This window comes from Mirounga leonina, unplaced genomic scaffold (genome assembly GCF_011800145.1).
Source record: "Mirounga leonina isolate KUSES-001 unplaced genomic scaffold, KU_Mleo_1.0 Mir_173, whole genome shotgun sequence".
Lineage (NCBI taxonomy): Eukaryota > Metazoa > Chordata > Mammalia > Carnivora > Phocidae > Mirounga > Mirounga leonina.
This window is the reverse complement of record NW_023270447.1, coordinates 8384014-8405471: the sequence shown is the minus strand read 5'-3', so window position 1 is coordinate 8405471 and position 21458 is coordinate 8384014. Positions and strand designations below refer to the sequence as shown.

At 31.9% G+C, this 21458-nt stretch overlaps 1 protein-coding gene across 1 annotated transcript in view; it reads right to left on the bottom strand.

The window, feature by feature from the left end:
* Window positions 1–21458, bottom strand: part of COL11A1 (collagen type XI alpha 1 chain) — a 203325-nt gene that overhangs the window by 102410 nt on the left and 79457 nt on the right. The window contains exons 10-24 of the mRNA XM_035020280.1: window positions 20549–20611; window positions 19628–19702; window positions 18476–18559; window positions 16295–16351; window positions 12936–12989; window positions 9751–9804; window positions 9579–9632; window positions 9348–9401; window positions 8079–8132; window positions 7914–7958; window positions 7111–7164; window positions 6561–6605; window positions 6248–6301; window positions 5743–5787; window positions 1503–1556 (exon numbers count right to left, since the gene is read on the bottom strand). Coding sequence (XP_034876171.1) covers window positions 1503–1556; window positions 5743–5787; window positions 6248–6301; window positions 6561–6605; window positions 7111–7164; window positions 7914–7958; window positions 8079–8132; window positions 9348–9401; window positions 9579–9632; window positions 9751–9804; window positions 12936–12989; window positions 16295–16351; window positions 18476–18559; window positions 19628–19702; window positions 20549–20611 — 846 coding nt within the window. The remainder of the gene's footprint in view (window positions 1–1502; window positions 1557–5742; window positions 5788–6247; window positions 6302–6560; window positions 6606–7110; window positions 7165–7913; window positions 7959–8078; window positions 8133–9347; window positions 9402–9578; window positions 9633–9750; window positions 9805–12935; window positions 12990–16294; window positions 16352–18475; window positions 18560–19627; window positions 19703–20548; window positions 20612–21458) is intronic.

Genomic DNA, 21458 nt, shown 5'->3' with positions numbered 1-21458 from the left:
TATTGTTTCAAAAGATATTGAACGTTTTGCATCAGGGCATATGGCTTTAAATAACATTAGAAATTGCATTTGGAAGGAAACATAATAAGCTTATATTTTATGAATATAAGTTTCACCAACTGTATAATGTATCTGAGAGAGTTTGGGACAAGTACATAAAATAATACAGAACATCCATTAACAATTCAATGCCAGTATCAATTAGTTCTTACATAAAGATATTTATTTCAATATGACTTCTATTTTGCATATTGATCAAATAATCAAACATGCATCTTCAAAAGGCAGCTAAGGCATATGAATGGGACATTTGAAAATATAGCAAGAACTTGAAATTGTTAAAAAAAAAAGAAAATATAGCAAGATCACAAATACTAATAGTTTTAATAATAAAATAATTGAGAGTCAGTAAACAAAAATGTGTAACTCCACCACAACTACACTGAGTAAAAATTTTGGATCCTAGCTCAAAAATATAAGTAGTTTGAGGAAAATAAAAGAAACACAAATAACAAATTTTTAAAAATAACAACTGCAGGGGCACCTGGGTGGCTCAGTCGGTTAAGTGTCTGCCTTTGGTTCAGGTCATGAACCATCCCGCATCAGGCTCCCTGCTCAGTGGGGAGCCTGCTTCTCCCTCTCCTCTCTGCTCATGCTTCTCTTCTCACTATCTCTGTCACAATCTCTGTCTTTCTCAAGTAAATAAATAAAATCTTTTTTAAAAAAATAACAACTACAGATATTAATTAATTACACATTTTTATAATTTTTTTAAAGATTTTATTTATTTATTTGAGAGAGAGAAAATGAGAGAGAGAAAGCACATGAGGGGGGAGGGTCAGAGGGAGAAGCAGACTCCCTGCCGAGCAGGGAGCCCGATGTGGGACTCGATCCAGGGACTCCAGGATCATGACCTTAGCTGAAGGCAGTCGCTTAACCAACTGAGCCACCCAGGTGCCCCATTACACATTTTTATTATTATACATTGGGGTACAATAAACATTGCTATATTTCTAGAAAACGTAGAAATCTCTGAAGTTTGAGGAATATTCATGGAAGATGGTTGAGGAAATTTACAAATGGTGAGAAATTACTACTGGACCCTCAGGAAACATGTACTTTGAAAAATGAGAGAGAATGGGAAAGTGCTTCCTATAAAAAAAAAAAAAAAAGGCCACAGGAAAGGTTTAGCAATCAAGACATTTTGAGAATGCTGAGAGAAAAGCGAGTGGATCTGCTTGCCTGGAACTGATGGTTCATGAGGAAGTAGGAAGATCTTGAGATTCTGGCACCAGAGTACTAGAATGAGTTTATCCAAGGACCACTGCATGATCCTTAAAGATTTTGCAATATGGAAGTGTCATGATGAAATGGTATTTTTAGAAGGATCAATGTTTCATTACTGGTTTAATTTGTTTTCAGAAAATCACTTCTAAAATACATGGAAAATCTATTCTTGAAGGTCATATATAGAATTTTAATGACAAGTAACTATTACTTACAGGAGGCCCATCAGCACCAGGAAGTCCTGCAAGGCCTGGTTTTCCTTGTGGTCCCTAATCAAATAGAGAAAGAGAACATTTTATTTTAAAAAATGAGAATAATGAAAAGTCTGGCTTTTACATAGGAATATACTATTAATAAAATTCTTAACAAGTCTCTAGCTTTTACCTATAAGCAATAAACATTTAAATGACTTTTAAATATATGTAGAAAACATTATATTGAGATAAATGAAAACCAAATTTTACATATGTCAAAAACATGCTAGGTTTTGGCCTGCTTTGTAGTCCTAAATGTATCTTCTTTTAAATTAGCAAATTAGTTTTTGCCTACCACAATAAACTAGAGCTTAGCGAATAAAAAGAAAGACAATATAGGTCAGGAATATGTTGATTTATTTCCATCAAAGATATTAATAAGTGCTAATTCAAATAATTATATGGTAACATTGATGGAACATAACCAATTATTAAAATGTGTTAAGAAATATATTGTGACAGTGATTCATAGGACACAAAGAAAAACAAATTTTGATGTCAAAGGACATAACCTAATATGCAATTGTTAACACTAATAACTATTCTACTCATTACTCTAATTTCTTTTTAACCATGGATGATTTCAAATGTCTTTTAACATGCCATTACTGCAGTTGGAACATAGTAAGAATGGCCACCACAAGAAGTAAACTTTTCTTGATAGGAAAGTTGGCATTCTGCTGAGAATAATGAACTTATCAAGTCTCTGGAGCCCAAACAATTATTGCTTACTGGTCAAGTAATTAGGCAGAGTTTAGAAACAATTGAAAGGGAAAAGCTCCATAAGCAAGCCTAGATATTGGACACAATATCCATTTCCATTCTCAGAGAGTATTTAGGAAAAGTGTTATATTTATATAGACTGATAATCTAGAGTTTACAAGAAATGTAACTTAAATCACAACAGAACAACAAAAAAATTGAGGATAACCTTTAAATTGAACAATTTATACTTTATAACTGAGGTTAACTGCATCTCATTTAAAGGTTTTAAATGTTCCCATTTACCACTCTGCAAAGTCATTTTCAGTCAAGTAATCTAACATGTCATGACCATTGTAAAACACTGTATTTTTAATGATAGTATTTTGTTTGTCACATAAATTATCTTTTGCTTTCAAGACAATGGTCTCATTTCTTCAAAAAGAGATGTAAAGTACAAATGCAGAAATATTCCAGTAATTACTCTTACTAGCAGTTGTGATATTTTATGACGATGATCTATGGGCAATACTACATGGATTTTTTGTTGTTGCTATATTTAAGGGACTAGAAATATTAAAAATCTTGAGCTATAAAATGATTTTTTAAAAAATTAAGTTAACCATTCTGACTGGTGTGAGGTAATATCTCACTGTAGTTTTGATTTGTATTTCCCTAATGATGAGTGATGTTGAGCATTTTTTCATGTGTCATATTTTTTAGATTTTAATAAAATAATGAAAATTTATTGTGTTTCTATGCATTATGTTAAGCAATTTATAGATAGGTAGATGATGATGATAGATGATAGATAGATAGATGGATAGATAGATAAGATACACAGTCCTTTTTTTTTGATATAAAGTCCATTTTAAGTCTCAAACAATTCCATGAAGTATCCTTGTCTAAAGAGTTTGGGTAAATTAACCAATGTTAGTATGTGACAGAGTTGCAGTATAAGTGAACCCAGATCCATATTCATGTTCAAAGCCCTTGCCTTTGATATTTATTTTGTGTCTTATTATTTCATTCTTAACTCAGAAAGTTATATTATTTGTTTTCTCTAAAGCAATTAATATATGAGTGATGTAAATTATGACATCATAAATCAAATCACAGGAAACTTTCAAGATACTTAAGTTATCAAAATGTCAGGATAAAGAATATAGTTGTTTTATCTAACTTAGTTAATTAACAACATTTATAAAATATTTTATCACAAATATAATAAAAGTACAGGCTATAATAACTTAAGACAAAAATATAAAAGTTAGTGGGAATTTAAAATATATGACAATATTTATATTTTATTTGTTAGATTATACCATGATCCAGCTGAAAACACAATTCACCAAGTTTTGGGAAATAAGGTTCTTAAGCCAGAATGAACAGAATACAGTGTATCATAAAGAAAATAAAGTCATACAGATGCAAAATAAAAAATATATATCATAGATCCAGTATAAATAGAACATGCGTCTCTCATGTTCTTGAGTTCCTTTCTTCTTTTGATGAAGAGACTGTCTTTGAACCCACAAGCTGGATACATTCAGATTGGAAAAACAAGCTGCTTGGGCTGAAGACAGCTCTCTTCCTACTACAAGTACAATGAACCAGTTCCTATATTTTGCCTTTGGCTCGACAAACGGAATTCAGATATCCTAGTTTACCTTAAAAGCAAATTCCTCTTAAGAATCCAATTCATGGTAGAAAATTTAATAACTTATGCTCAAATACAATTTATTATGAATAAAGTATGTTCATGATGAGCTAATCTAAAGTATGGTAAAAGATGCCCAAGTTAAAATTTCTGGTCTAAAGTAAAGATTTGAAATCACTTTTGGTACATCTTTAATTCATAGGGCACTTTCCAATAGATCTCTGTACCATACAGAAAATATGCACAAAAAATACCTTAAAGATCACTTAAATTTGATGTTAACTCTCATAACATAATAATAAGATAAATAACTCAATTAGAATATTACCAAAGTATTTGAATAGATATTTTACCAAAGAAGATATAGAAATAGCCAATAAGCACATGAAAAGATGCTCTACATCACTAGTGATTAGGGGAATGCAAATTAATACCACAATGAGATACCATTTCACGCCAAGAAGAGTGACAATAATCAAGAAGGAAAGCAAACATTCATGAAGATCTGGAGAAACTAGAATCCTCATACATTGCTGATAGGAATGAAATAATGGTGCAACTACTTTGGAAAACAGTTTGGAAACTTCTTCCAATGTTAAGCATTAAATCTACCATATAACCCAGAAATTCCACTTCTGTGTGTCTACCCAAAAGAAATCAAAATAAGTTCCACACAAAGACCTATATGCAAATATTCATAGCAGCACTATTCATAAAAGCTCAAAAGAGTAAACAACTCATAAGTCCATCAGCTGCTAAATAAGTAAACAAAATGTGGTATATTCCATTAATGGAATGCATTTGACAATGAAAAGGAGCAAAAGATTGATGTATGCTGCAACATGAGTAAACCTCGAAAACTTTATGCCAAATGAAAGAAGCCAGACACAAAGGCCACATTTTATATTCATTTATATGATTAAGTTCATATTTTAAATTCATTCATGTGTTTCATTCATATTAAATGTCCAGAAAAGGCAAATCTACAGAGACAGAAAGCACAGCAGTGGTTGTCTAAGTTGGTGGGTGGAACAGAGAGTGCAAATTGACATAAGGTTTCTTTCTGGGGTGGCAAAAATATTCTAAAAAAATTTGATTGTGGCACAATTCAGTAAATTTACTAAAAATCATTGACCAGTACACTTAAAATGAGTGAAATTTTATGATGTGAAATTACACCCCAGTAAAGCTGCTTATTTTTAAAAAAATAATATGTTCACAGAAATCAATGATAATAAGGGGGAAAGGTATTAAAAGGAACCAGCTAACACTGAGCTGTAACCACAGGGGACAGGAACTATTAGTTAAGGAATCCAGCAGAAGAAATCAGGGAGAAAGACATCTCTTTAATTAAAGATTTATTCTTGTTTTGATCCAGACATTGAGTTATTATTAACAAGAACGTCCTTTGCCATTTATACATGAAAAATGGTGAGAATGATAACTTCACAATTTTCCCTTAATCAGATCTTGCTAGAAACCCTTTGTCATAGAGAAACCTAATGACATTTTTTTAAATAATGAGAAAGAAAAGGAGAACCAAAATGAAGAGAAAACACTCATTCATACCTGTGAATTTCTAAAATTAATATGGCTGAGAAGGTCACATTTGGAAGCTATCCATATGGAACTATGTGAATTTTATCATTTATAGTTCAGAGATGTATGAATGACTTCCCCCTCTCACACAGTACTCTCAAGGTTTTACTCCAGATTAATTCCTTATGTGCTGAGCCATCTTGACATCTTATCAAAAATAGAAGGCAGGCTTTGCTTCTGCCTAAGGTTGACAACCCAAAATTGGTGACTAGGCATTACCAAAACCACAGAGTAACTTACTTTTTCACCAGGAGGACCAATTGGACCTTGTGGACCAGGAAGACCCTATTTTAAAAGAATTTATTTCATATGTCAGGAACCACATCATAAGAATACATTTTTTTAAATAGAAAAATAACCTTCTGTTTCACATGAAATGAGTCATGAGAATCTATATACATTCCTCACACTTCCCAGAAAGTTTTGGAACACTGTGAGGCATTTTACACAGGCTACTCTTCTGGCAGAGGGACTGTAATACGATCCTAGTCAGAAACCTCCTGCAGGTGTGGCTATCCATGCTGGCATTCCATGAACACTGAATGATTCATTTTATTCTTGGAAAAAAGGGGCCTCTGCAAATTTGCTCAAATTTTTCAAAAAGAGAAAAAAGAATTATCTTCCTACTTTCACATTGCAAACATTTCTAGCCCTACACAGGGAAATGTTGAGGCTGTCCATGTTCTCATATAAAGATACCCTCTTACCTCATTATCTCAAAGGAACTGCAGTGGTTTGGACTTACCTGAGGTCCTGGATTCCCTTGCTGCCCTGGAGGTCCAGGCTCCCCTTGGGGACCCTGCCAGAGAAAAATAGAGAGTCTTTAATAGGGTTAGTTCACATGTTTTTTTTTTTTTCTTCTCATTTGAAAAACAGTCCCCAAATCAATTTTCCCTATGGAGAATCTGGAAAATCTCATAAATATTAATGCTAGCAGAAGCTAATGGACTTAGCAAAATATTGTAAGAATTTTTTTTTTTTTTAGATTTAGCAACAGAAGCGGTTCGTTAGTACCTAGATTGCAGAAATGAGTTATTTTACAGATGGTTTCTACATACCATGTTTCCTTTTGGTCCTGGGGGGCCATCTACACCCGCAATACCCTTCAATAAAGAAAAAAAATATTTATATACATATTTACATATGTGCAAATATTTTGTGTAAGTAATTACATATATAATATATATATGGATATTTGTAAGTTTAAATGCTACAACAGAAAATTAAAAAAAAAATTAACCTAATAGCATGACACCCACTAGCCTGGGGTAACTAAAAATCATTTTAGGATTTAGAGATGAGGAAAAAGACAAGGTCTATACTCTCTTATCTATGTCCACACTGGAGACAACCTAGCAGCATTTTCCACTGTGTGTTGGAAATTTGACATGAAACAATAAAGTAGATAAACTAAAAAGAAGAGAAAAGAAAGAAAGAGGATGGGGGGGGAATAATCAGTTTAACTGATAGGCAGGATCATTAGGTCTTAGAATATAACAAAGCAGTAAATACCTAGCTGTCTACTGAAAGCTGTCATGGTCTTAAGCTTTAAAATATCTGACAACAAGCTTTCCCTAGAAAATTTGGAATATTTCCAGCAATACATACAGGCTGCCCAGTAGGTCCTGGAGTCCCCCTTGGTCCCAGCAGACCTCGTGGGCCCTAGAAGGAAAAAAAAAAAAAAAAAAGCACGTCCTCATTAGAAATGCCCTCAAAATATACTTCCTCCTCCAAAGAAATTTGAATGTAATGTTCCCAGTAAAAATATCTGTACATCTTCTATTAACACACTGCCTGTGGTGTTTAAAATACCATTTTTATGTAACACAAATATCTCATGTTTATACTGATCCAGAAGTCAGAATGGATAACAGGGAGTTTTAGCATATACACTCTGTATCTTTGGTTCTATAAATCTACATATGAGTCACTTGGGAAATTTTAAAAATAAGAAATAGCTTAATATTTTTTGTCACTTCTGTGTCACTTTCTGACTTGAATGGCAACCCTGAATCTTATTAAATCTTATTATTCATTCAGATAGATTATATGAATCAAAAAATCCTGATTTTCTTGTTTTATATTCCTTCTTGAGAGAATATTCATAAAGGGAAAGAAACAAACAGGTGTTTAAATAAACTATATATGCGGATAATAGAAATCATTTTCCTAAGAGATTTTTTTAAATTGTTATTCTTGAAACTTAATCAAGTTCTTCTCTTCTTATTCCCTTCTTCCATGTGCCCCACCTTCTTTAGAAAAATGAGTACAGTCATTACTGCCTCTCCTATTCCCTTGAGCCTGTCAACTCAAAGGTGCTATAATGTGACAAGCTAGGACTTTATATGTATAACACCAGTCACTGTTCTTCCAAGACAAAGTATTATTTAAAAAGAAAAGAAGTTGCTTACAGCTTCACCTGGAAGACCCCTCGGTCCTATTTCTCCATCTTCTCCCTGTCATCGACAAAATGAATGGGAGGGTAACACAGTTAGAAAATACATCGATTCAACCTGACTTTTTTCTCTTATGTTTTAATTTCAGATATTTATTAAAAGAAATTAAGTTTAATATACCCTCATCCCATCTTCTCCAGGAGGACCAGGAAGACCTTGGGGACCCCGTTCACCCTATTAAATAAATATAAATATGATTAGAAAATGAAATAAAGCAGATGTTTACAAATCTATCCTACAGCTATCCTGCTGAATATACAGATAATTTGGCAGGGAAACGTATACTTTCTTTGTCCTCCTCAGAACGCTGCAGAGATAAATCATAATTTCATATTAACTGACTTTATATATTACTATGCTAGAAAAAAATGTTCCTTCAATTTTAAAAACAAAAAGGTTTGAAAAAAAACCTAAAATAACTTTCAGACAATTATTACAAACTAAATCATGTAGAAAATTATTTTGCTGAAGATTGTTTTAAACAGAGATACACTTTAGTGATTTTAATGTAACTTAAATTTTTTCTGCTTCTAAGATTCATAATAAATCAGCACAACTAGAGACAGCTAAAGAGATTTTGGATTTTTTAAAAAACAAAATTGTGTATTTCTCTTGACATGGGGTAGATATACACTAAATATCTTCCTAGACATCCACAGTGTTCTCTTTTCTGTTTTTCTTTTCTTTTAATATTCTCCAATTTACATAAAGTTTGTCTTATCTTCATGCCTAACTGCTGGAGAAGAAAAATGTGAAGGTCCAAAGCTTTTCTTTGTCTGAGAGACTGCCTCTTTGCTTAATTTCCCACTAAAAATATCCACCGGATTCTTGTTCAGCATGGTGGTTTGTTTAGCTTTTGCAAATTATAAGCTCTTGCACCGGACTGCAAGCTCATATTATCACAAGAACTAGCCTGTGGTGTCTCTATCTATGGGCACCATCTAACTTAGAATAATAAAATACAGTGCCCAGTATATTGTTATATTAATGACAGACTGCCTAAAGTGGACTCTATCAAGTATATTTCCACAAACAAAATGTAAGAGGGAAATTAAGGTGATTATCAAAAAATTAGAGGCAAAATTAAATTTCCACACTTGTCTTTCTATGAATACAATATTTTCCACATACATAAAGATTCTGCCTGAATTTATATTTGCATGATTAATGTTTAAAAATAATTAAAGAACTTATATTGTTATTGCATGTATAATTCTATTTATCTTCCTTCAAGTATGCAGTAGATGTAATAATTTACTAAATTACTGGATGCACAAATATCAAAATTAATTTTCTTTTTTTGATTTCTTAAAGTCTACAGATTCTAAAAAAATGCATAATATTCTTGTATTATCCCTGTATGCAAAGTGACAGAATGGTATATCTTACCCTGTGACCTTTGTCACCTGGCAGACCCGGAAGTCCATCAAATCCCCGATCCCCCTGTAAAATCATCATCATCGTCATCATCATCACCATCATTACATTCCCACCCTAATTCTATACTGTAATGTAAATGTGAAATATTCGTTCACATCAAGAAACTCTATTTTAGAATATAAAATTTTCAGGGGTTAACTGACATACGAGATCTGAATATACAAAGTATGAGCTCCTGACCTTCGCCCCAGGTTCTCCTGGCATTCCTCGTCCTCCATCAGCACCTGGACGACCCTGAAAATGTCAACAACATGACTAGGCAAAAAGGATTCCTCGTGGCACAGAGTAAAAGGAAACAAAATAACTGACAATTTCAGATGCCCTCAAAATACACAATGAAAACCAGTCCTACCCTTTTTCCAGGTTTTCCCGTTGGACCAGGCGGACCTTGAACACCACGAGGGCCCTATATCAAAACATCACAATTTATTCATTTTATGGAATTCTCAATCAATAAACTGAATCACACTGGGAGAGACGGTTTTAGAAATTTATATCCTCTTAGCTTTACCTCAATCGTTTTAACATAAGAAAATTATTTCTCATGTAAAAGCTCAAATAAAGCAGAAGATAAGAGAATCAATTTTTCTAAAAGTCTTCTTGCAAAAAAAAGTCATATTATTTTATTATGTTTATAGAGACATCTGATTACAATTAAACAAAAGGAATACAAAATGATATTTTAACCTTTAAAAAAAAATCCTCGCTCACTTTATTCTCAAAATCTTAGGGTTTTACATTTCTCTTGACTGAAAACACTCTTAACCATCCATCTCATTCCTCTTTTCTTTCCAAACCCTTTTTCCTTAGCCTTTCTCTTTATTTTTTGGAGATCCTCTTCCACATATTCATTCTTTTATTCAACTTACCACCTGGAATATAATTGCCTTTTTTCATAGTTGAATCTCCCATTAAATTGTTAACTCCTGTGGTTTTAGACTAAGTTGGTCTTTTCTCCATTATACGCCTACAATTTAGCATAGTGCCTGGTACATGTTTCTTTCCATCATCTACAAAATGCTGGAGGATGATTTGGTGATCCCAAATGAAAATTATTGCCTGGCACCATGCCATGTCAGATTAAAGGTTAAAGAGCCTCAATATTTTTCATTCTTTAAGCAGTACAATATGTTATGTCAACAAACAATGTCTTAGGTGGGGCTTGATACATGTTTTTTAAAATAAAATTACACAGCTAATAATAGATCAAATGCTTATCAAATAGATAAACAAATAGGCCTTTATATTTAATTAACTATATCCTTTTTGAAGTTAAGCAGTGTGCATATAATGAGTGTGGTAGCAAATATAACACACATTTAAAATTGCAAATAATTTTTATCATCACTGTACAATGTTGATTATAGAAATATGAAATTAAAGTTGTCTAATAATTAGAATCTTAGTTTTTAATGAAAATGATACTTCTTCATCTGATATTGTATTTCTTTGGACTTGAGTCAAAGAAAACCACAAAACCCATGACAACTACTGCAAACAATGTTTTCAGAATCAACTATTTTGTAAAGGGTGAATTTGATGAAAAAAATATAAATTTTGCAAAAGTTTAAACTCCCTAGATTTTTCATATAATGACATTTCAATATTTTTATGCAGTTCTCAGTTAGGTTGCAATGCTTTCCATCCTTCCATGGTAATATTAACCAACCATGAAAAATAAGGCTGCCATATTCTGAATCACCCAATTATCTTTCTCAATTTTCTTTGATTTTTTTCTAATTCCAAAATAAACTATAGTGCATCCATACAAAAGAATACTACTCAGCAACAAAAAGGAATGAACTATTGATGCACACATCAGCTGTGATGAATCTCAAAGGCATTTTGGTGAATGGAAGAAACTAGTCTCAAAGGTTACATAATGCATGATTTCATTTGTACAGTATTCTTGAAAAGATAAAACTGTAGTAATAAAGAACAGATCAGTGATTGTCAGGTATTAGGGGTGGGGGGGAGATGTGACTGTAAAATGTCGGCTCCAAGAAATTGCTTAGGGTTATAGAACCATTCTCTATCCTGATGATTATGGTGGTGATGACAAAGAATACACATCGGTGTTAAAATTCAATTTCACCTTGTAATATTTTAAAAATAAAACCAATTTTATTTTATTATTTTTTAAAGATTATTTATTTTTATTTAGAGAGATGGGGGAGAGGCAGAGGGAGAGTGTGAGAGAGAATCTCAAGCAGACTCCCCGTTGAGCGTGGAGCCAGATGCGGGGTTGGATCTCAGGACCCTGAGATCATGACCTGAGGTGAAACCAAGAGTCAGCTGCTTAACTGACTGAGCTACCCAGGTGCCCCAGATAAAACCAATTTTATTTTTATTTTATTTTTTTTACTGACATATAATGTATTCTTTTTTCCAGGGATACAGGTCTGTGATTCATCAGTCTTACACAATTCACAGCACTCACCATAGCACATACCTTCCCCAATGTCTATCACCCAGCCACCCCATCCCTCCCACCCCCTCCACTCCAGCAACCCTCAGTTTGTTTCCTGAGATTAAGAGTCTCTTATGGAATAAAACCAATTTTAAAAGAAGAAAAAAAAAAAAATAGTGAATGGTCATTGAGAGTTCCTCCAGCCCAATCTGAATTTCTATTTATTGAATAGATCACAAAGTATTTTCATTTAAAAATAAATGTATTTATAGGGAAGCTTGGGTGACTCAGTTGGTTAAACTTCAGACTCCTGATTTCAGCTCTGGTCATGATCTCAGGGTTCTGGGATAGAGGCCCATGTGGAGCTCTGTGCTCAGTGCAGAGTCTGCTTGGGATTCTCTCTTTCTCTCTCCTACTGCCCCTCTCCCCAATCGCACTCTTCCCTCTCTCTCTAAAATAAATAAATAAATAAATAAATAAATAAATAAATAAATAAATAAATGTATTTTTTAAATGTCATGTTTTGTTTTTCTGTTTTCTAGAATAAGTAGACTTCATAATGTGCTTATACTGACTATTTTTACTTACTATCATTAAATGAAAAAGAATACTTTTAATTTGGTACCATGTAAACATAATCTAAGGTCTTTTTTAAAATTTCAGCTCAGATGTTCTCAATTCTCATAATTTCCTCAGTTCTACAAAAGGTTTGAAGTTAGCGTCTTTTAAGTTATGTTAAATATTATTTCTGAAAGTATATGCTAGATTTACTCTCCACAGAAAATATCATGGGTTTGAGGCAGGGCCACTAAAAAATACAATTATAGTAGTTCTGCTCTGCTCTGTACAATCTCAAGCTAATTTAATATTCTGAAGGCCTCTTAGTATCAAGCCTTTTCCATCCTAGCTTATTATCTTCTTTTAATATTCTTTAAATTAATCAAGTTATTGGCAGCCAACTGGCCACTAGGGATTTTTCAATTAAAGAAGGTGATATGAACTTAAAAGTAATATAAGTAATTTCTTTACTCATAAAACAGATGGCAGATACTTCAATTACCCTACAAGTTAAAATGAAGTCAAAAATAAAATAAAATAAATGAGATAGACTATTTTATTTTTTTTACCTGAGGACCTGGATCACCACTCTCACCTTTGGCGCCAGATGAACCAGGCCCCCCCTGTAGAGAAAAAGTAAGAATATAATCATTTAATTGAGTAGTAATTCCCTAACTACTTTTATCCTACCATTTTCACGTGAAATAGCCAAACACTATTCAAAACAGATTTCATCAAATTAGTATAATTTTATTAATTAATACAATAAAATTTTCAAGCCCTTTGAAATACATCTCTTCTCAGATTTATTGTATTCCAGTGTGTAAACTATATTTAAAAGTTTGTATTTTACACATAGCTACACAGAAGCCAATTTCATGAAACCACATTGAAATTTTCTTTAATGTGTGTACTTACGATGATATATAAGGCACTACTTATTATTATACTGTTTTGTAGTACTGGAGGAAAAACACGCTTTTACCGAATCAGGTATACACTGAACCCATTTATAGAGCAAGGACTTGGCAAAATGTTAATGTTTCTGCACTCAGAAATTTCTCAGACACTGAATTCTATAGCAATAAAACGTCAAGAACAGATGCTACAACTATCGTAATTGTCCTGAAATAATGTCAAAGTGGTTTGTTTATTTCCTACAAGAATAAGTCCTTATGACAAAAACCCCTTAAAAATGTTTACATAATTCAAAAAGTGCAATTAAAAACCTGGCACATTAACTGGAAAAAAATATAAAATCACTTCATAAAAGTGTGAGTTTTAAAAATAAATACTGGGCTATTCATTCCCCTAAAAAGCTTCAGGACATTAAAACTGAACAAGGTGATGATAGTTACTTTATGCAGAAGAAGTATACCTTGGGTGTTTAAGAAATTTCTGATTTATTTAAATCGATATATATTCAAATAATGGTGCATTGAATCATACAAAAAGATCAAAATTGTGCTAAGTCTGGAAATGTAAGCTCTCTAGAGCCTCCTGGTGGCTCTAAAGGAAAATAACTATTAATCTGTCTCCTAAGAAATATGGAAAGTCAAGTAACACGAATATTCTAATCTTGAAAATTAAACAATAATAGACTTCATTCACGCTTCTAATTAAGAATTCTTGCAACTAATTTTTTTTCGAGTGAAAACCTGGGGTTCTATATTAAATCAGATTATTAATCACTGAATTGAACACATTTATAGGACAGTCAATTTGTTTTTAATTAATTTACTGCATTTACTGTATATGAGCACTACCTACTACTCAACAAATTATAATTACTCTGTCCAAACACTTACTCTAAAAATTATCATGCAATAACTGACAGTAACAGAATAGAAAAAATAACAATATTTCCTACGTTTCCTATATGTTTTATATTATAAGCCTCTATTTGTCTAGGAAAGCAATCAGAGAAAACAACTGAATAAAGAATTTTTCATTGGAAGAATGTTTATGTTTGTATCTTAATATATTGATGTAGACTTTGTTTCTTTTATATAAAATAGTTTTAGACTCTAGAATCAACAGATATTTGAAAGTCTATCATAATTTGAAGTTTTGGAGCAAAGGATAATAGAAGAGAAAATGGTGAAAAGAAGCAATATGATGTTTGATATCTCAATACTTACTTTTAATATTTAAGGAAGGTAAAGCTTCCCATAACAAAGACTTAAGTAGTGAAATCAATTAATCTTGTATCCACCGTATGACATTGAGAACGTGTACGTGGTTGCCAATTTTTTCTCCTTGCCAACACGCTGTGAATGACTGACCCTCATTGATTGGTGAAAACAGGAACTGCTAATGGAACATGCTTTCATTGCTTCTGCTATTCACTGCCCTGACCCTCTACAGACCCACTAAGGCTTATGCTTGTCAGGATGATATGAAGGAAAATTCCTTTGGAAAATGTAGTTTTAGAGATCCTGGAGTGATATTTTTAAATTAAGTGACATATGGAGGTATTTCCCAAACATGCTTGACCATAAGATTCAGCCTGGTGCACTCATTAAAAATATAGCTTGCTACATCCAACCTTGAATCTTTATCATCAGAATCTCAAGTTCGGGGCCCCAGGAACTGTTATCTTTAATAAAATATACAGATCATTCTTCTGCCCCCAGATTTATAAAGCATTAGCATACTGCTGGTTTTCCTCAGTCATGTGAATTTGAATTATCACTAACAAATAATTAAATATTAACTGTTTCTTCCTTTGTTGAGTAACATAGACTCTTCCATGTTTCTTATTATTTTGTCAGAGTGTATGTTCTACATGAGCCCATATCATTGAGTGTATACCTGAGTGTATAACCTTCAAAATATATAACCTATACAAATTTTTAAGACTGAATTAAGAGAACCATAAATTTATGTAAACTACATAACAAATCTTTGAATAAAATACATGCAGAAACTATTTATCACCCTAATTAATAAGATCAGTAAAACTGATTAAATAATTAGAAGACTATTAACTTGATTCAAACTTGAATAAAATTGTTTTGCTGTGTCTACTAAGTAAATAAAATGTAAGATTTTAATGTTCACAGTAATAATATCTATAAACACCATTATTCCCATAAAACATATTGAAAGTATATAAAATCATATGAAAGAACAGGAAGAATGTCTTTTTTATAGAAAAACAAATACTTAAAATGGAAATTATTTATTCAATTAATTATAAAATCAATCAGAACCAAGGTTGGACTCCTACGGTTTTTTCTTTTTCTCTTAAGAAAAAATATGACTTGAGGAGAATCTTTGTGTTTTTTTTGTGAATTACTACACTGCTTAACATTTGGTAGAAGTTTCAAAATATTTGAGATATTTTTTTAAAAACCACTTGGAAAATATTAGCTTATTAGCAAGGTTGCATGGAAAAATAAAACACTGTCATTTTCCAAGAGTCTCCAAAAGACAAATTAATTTCTCTAATATCTGAAGCACTTTGTGGAATATTGAATGCAAACTGAGGTTTAAGCCAAGTATCCTGCTTGCTTCCCAGATTATGGAATAATTTAACTGGCCTTAAATATTTTTTCTTTCTTAATGAAAATTCAGTTTAACATAAAGTTAAGTCTCAATAATTTAATGTCAAATTGAATTTTAATAACTTGGAATATTATACAAATAAATTATATTTATAATTTGAAAAATTAATAGATCTGTGACTCGATTATATTTTTCGTTGTATTTATTTGATTTGAAAATTCTTCATTGAAAGTTTTTTGGCCAAAACTTACTGAGGACTGAATTGAAATAGGCTTTTAAAATGGAAACCAAATCAAGTATAAGTAGGTATATATATCCTATTTTCATCAGCTAAATATATGAAAAATGCTTGGCAAACTTGCACAAGGAACCACTAATATGTGGATTTAAACATACATTATCTTATTGAGTAACCTACCACAGGACCCGGTCTTCCAGTTAGACCCATTGGGCCAGGTGGACCTCTCAGAGCAATCTAGAAAATAAAGGAGATCAAACTCAGGGATGCTCTCCTGGACAAGCCTATTAAACCACAATATTCATTTGCACAAGCTACCTGTAAGTAACAGATGATCAACACAGGTATAATAGCTACATGCTAGAAAGAGTGCCTGATTACTGAAGAATTGCAAGTTTCTAGAATGACAAATGACCTAAATAAATATCAGATGTTCTTTAAACTGTTGTATCTTGTATACAATCTTGTACCATATACTATTATGATTTATCCAATGATAAAAATGAAAATGGATTTTAGTATAAGATATCTAATGTTTTATAATTTTTCTACTCTGACGCGTACTTCAGAATAACATACAGACTTCTCTTAAACATTCTGGCACAATTATCATTGAAAATCATTTTAGAGATAAACAATTTGAGGTGCTTTAAATAAAAAGTTTCTAGCAATATTTTAGGAAAAACTATGACACCTAAAGTCAGAAAGCAAGCAAAATTGATCAGAAAATATGCTAATACATTTCTTTTTAACAAATCTCAAATTTGACATTACAAGAAAAATACATTCTTTTTGTATAATCATAGGCATGATAGATTGATTACATGCACTATTGATACTGAATATTAGAAGTGTGAAATTAGCATACTTGAAAAGCTGGAACAAGTGGAATACAAAGGGTAAATATTTGATAGATGTTAAATTAGTATGGTGAGCTATTTTTGAATATTAGTGATTCCAAAAGATGAATATTTAGATTATCAAAATAGATACCAAAAAATAATACTGTAATAGAAACAATATGTAAAATCATATTAGAAAAGTGCATGAGATGAAAACAGGATCTCCAAAGTTCCACTACTGACTCACCATGAGATTTTTGACAATATACTTCTTAATCCTTGAGATTAAATATCCGAAAAATTGGAATTATAATGCTTGCTACCTATTTCCAAATAGGTTAAAAGGACTATAAAATGAGGAATTCAACGGCCTCATAAAACATTTAAGCTCAAATAATTATCTTAAATTTGTTGAAAGTAATATAATTTATAAGATAAATTGTAGGAATCATTAGCAAATTATTTTAAATATTTTTAGGTAAGTGTTATGCCAAGGTATAGTAAACAAATTTTTAAATTTTTCTGTTTTTATACATGACATAACCAAATAATGGCATCTTTTCAGATTGACAGACTTAATAAATATATAAATGAATGTAAGAGTAAATTATAATCATCACGTATGTTTTTTATACCCTCATAAATTTATAAGGATAAACTTATAAATGTTAAATTTTATATACTCATAAATTTACCCAAAGTTATCACAGAAATGATTTGTATCACTTAGAAGGTGAATCCATATCCATACCAAATGTAAGCCCTTTACTTTTTCCTTAAAAAAAATCCTATACTATGAATAAAAGTATTATATGACTTTCAACTCTTTCCTAGTCCATTCTTTAGACTTTTTAATTGCAGTGAATTTAAAAAATAAATACAACTATAGGTCTTATAGAGATACTGGAAACCTTCAGCTGATGAAGGATTATAAACAATGGATTTTGTAAAAATGTTATAGATTATGATGATTAAAACTTAAATACATATTTGAACGTTTCTTTCTTATATGAGAATGCTTACAAAAACTTAATTTGCTGGATTATTTGGGATATCCTGAATAATTTATTAGATTAGGAGGACAAAAATTATTTCAAACCCTATTCTCTTACTTTTTCTAATCATCAACTTCTGTCTTAACAGACAGAAACTGTATGTGAGAAATAGAGAGTGCTAAGTATAAATCCATCAGTACTCTTTGAAAAAAAATTAGAAAATTTGTGTTATGGTTTGTGTGTTATTGCCAGAATTATAAATGGCAATACTGCAAAGGTCAGTCATTTAACTTTCATATTCAGTTAAAGAAAATATCCCTACTGAAAAAATAGATTATAACCTCAGCACTTTTTCTGTCTAAATTCAAGGCACTATCCAGAAGTATTTTGCTTATAATAGTAGCATCCTCCAGATGCAGACACACACACACACACGCGCGCATGCCCACACACACACACGTGCACACACACACACAACCTGACTTCGAATCAGTTTATGGGAATATATGTTCATTCTTTCTTACCCGAGCCTGCTGAAGAATCGCCTGGGCCTGAGCTTCCTGAGCAGAGATGGTTGGTCCTTTGGAACCATCGCCACCATAACGAAACTAAGAAAAGAGAACATAAAGAAGCTCAAAATTAGCCTTTGTCAAATAGGTGCTTTAATTACTAATTAAAAACTATTTACTGAAAATGATGGGATTTTATAGAAGTACAAGGTGACTTATATGAATCAAGATACTTAGATTTTTTTTTTTAATTCTCCTGCACATAATGGATGTTCTCTGGACCATGTTTACCTTTTGTAGAAGAGAGTCTTCCAATTTTAAATTCCATAATCTCTGAAATATCTGGAATAAGTCATCATATATTTTTCACCTGTACAAATGCTACCTATTTCTATTTACACATTTGTAAAAATTCCAAATGTACTCAGTTCAGTGGTGGTTTTAGATCAATTGCTATTTTGTTGAGCAAAACTTTTGGAATCTGTATGAATACAGAGGAAATCATCCTTGAGATATATTCATTTTCTTTATGTTTTCTTAAGTAATTATAACAGGAAACTCACCCTCCCAGTATCTTTCCATAAAATTCTAAAATTCTAAAGATCCTTTTTAAATTTTAACTCAAAATGCAGCATGAGTCAATTTCTTACTCTACGTCATTATTACTTGAAATTTTATTACATTTAAACAAATTAATCAAAGTTTTATCCCAGAGAACAAGGGCAACTTTAAAAAAAAAGCATTCTTATGGTAAAACAATTTTTGAGCAATGAATAATGACAATATAGATATATCTTCTTTAAAAAGTATCAACTGTTATCTCTATGGTGATAAATAGCATATTAATATTATGTTAAGTAACACATGAAATGCATGTTAATCATATGACTCAAGATGAAGCACATGATTGGAAATATTAAGAACAACCTCTAAGCTTTGTTGTCAGAGTCAAATCAAATAATGAAATCTTAGTTCTAATGCAGAGATTTACCAAATTTTTGTTTTAATAAAATTTCCTGTCATTTCTAAAGGCTACTTGATTTCAAATATCTCTACCTCATACAATGGTTTTTAGTTAATTGCTCTGTAATACAGTTCAGCAATATTTTTCAACAATAAGATGATGAAATATTAAGTCATCTTTATAACAATTAAAAAAACCCATACCGGTAACATTAACATGGTACCAGGAGGACCAGGTAGACCATCAGCCCCTGGTAAGCCAGGACGTCCTGGGGGACCCTAGGAAAGTAAACCATCAAAATTAATAAATAAAGAGTCAAATTTATTAGAAATAGACTATGTTATTAGTCTATTATTAGTTACCTAAATATTAGAATAACATGTAATAACATTAGTCTACATTAACTAACTTGCATTTGTTCTCCCTTCCTTGGTTAATCTCCTTTTAGTAAGTACCTAGAAAGGAATTTTGTTTTTAAGTAGGCTCCATGCTCAGCATGGAGCCCAATGTGAGGCTTGAACTCATGACCCTGAGATCAAGACCTGAGCTGAGATCAAGAGTTGGAGGCTTAACCGACTGAGCCACCCAGGTGCCCTGAAAGGGTTGTTTTTCATTGCACTAGTTTTACAGGATTTTAATAAAGGATAAAGTTACTGGCTACTCAGGGATGGAGGAAAAACAGGGAAAGAGATTTTACAAGAAGAGTTTGGACTGACTTAACACAAATGGTCTATTTTACCATGTAATCTAGGACATGCTCTTCAAATTAGAATTCAAGCTTATTAACTCAGTCTATCAGAATCCAGCTAAATACTCATCAGAATCCATGGAAAACGTGTCTCAACTGAGACTAAAGAACTGAATCTAATGTAGCAGTCTCATCTCAACGCGGATATTTGTTGAAAATAAAAGTTGTCTTATTAATTATAACATAGATAAGTGCACATTCTTCATCCTCACTTCTAAAATTATAGTTAGAGAAGTTAAACCAAAATGTTAGACATTGAGTTCACAGACTTCTCCCCCCTTCCAGTGAGAAGGATAACATGTTAAACTTGTAGAAAATATTATAATTATTTTAATCTATGTTATATTCTTTTGTTGTAAAGAATCAATTCACTTACCCTCTCTCCAGGGTCACCAGGGGGTCCAGTGGGGCCTTGTAGACCGGGGGGACCCATAAGACCCTACAGAGAAATAAACCATGATCTGAGTCAGATCTAATTATCATTCAGGCAAATTCATCCTACCAAAATCAAAGAAGAGCTCATTTTATATTTCATAAATATACACTTGTCTCCCAAACAATTGCCCTATTTATCTTCCTATGAAAGACAACATATAGGAACCACTCTGTAGCTAGCTCAGTGCTTCCTCTATGAAGCTGCTCTCAGGGTGGAGGCAGACATTCCAAAGAAAAGCAGGAAAGGAGAACACGCCAAAATAAAGTCCCTGAAGCAGAAGTTGGTTCCCAGTTCTTAATGAAGAAATGGTATACTCAGACAATTAGACCTCAAAAATGTGATAGCAAAATTGAAATGTAGAAATCATTTAGCTTGGAGGCATTTTTACATTTTCTTTTATGGATAAAAAGTATTTAAAGTTATCAACATAACATATTTATTTCAGATGACAAGAACTTAATTAATTCCACAAAAGACAGCGATTTCTTACAAAGTCTGATCAGTACAACTACCTGAGAATGAAGACACACCAAGCGACATCAGCCACGCTAGGAAGTCACAATGCAAACTGATAATCACTCCATTCAGAAGCACAGATAAGGCAGCTACTGTCTACTTAGAATTCTCAACTCCATTCATTGAGATATATCTATACTTCTTTAATAAAAACAAAGATGACTTTTTTTTCACTATCATAACTTTCAGATAGAAAGTTGAAAATGAGCTTAGAGGATGCAGAGGTATTTAAGGAAAAAAAAAGAAAAAGAAAGAAAGAAAGAAAAAAAGAAAGAAAGAAAGAAAGAAAGAAAGAAAGAAAGAAAGAAAGAAAGAAAGAAAGAAAGAAAGAAAG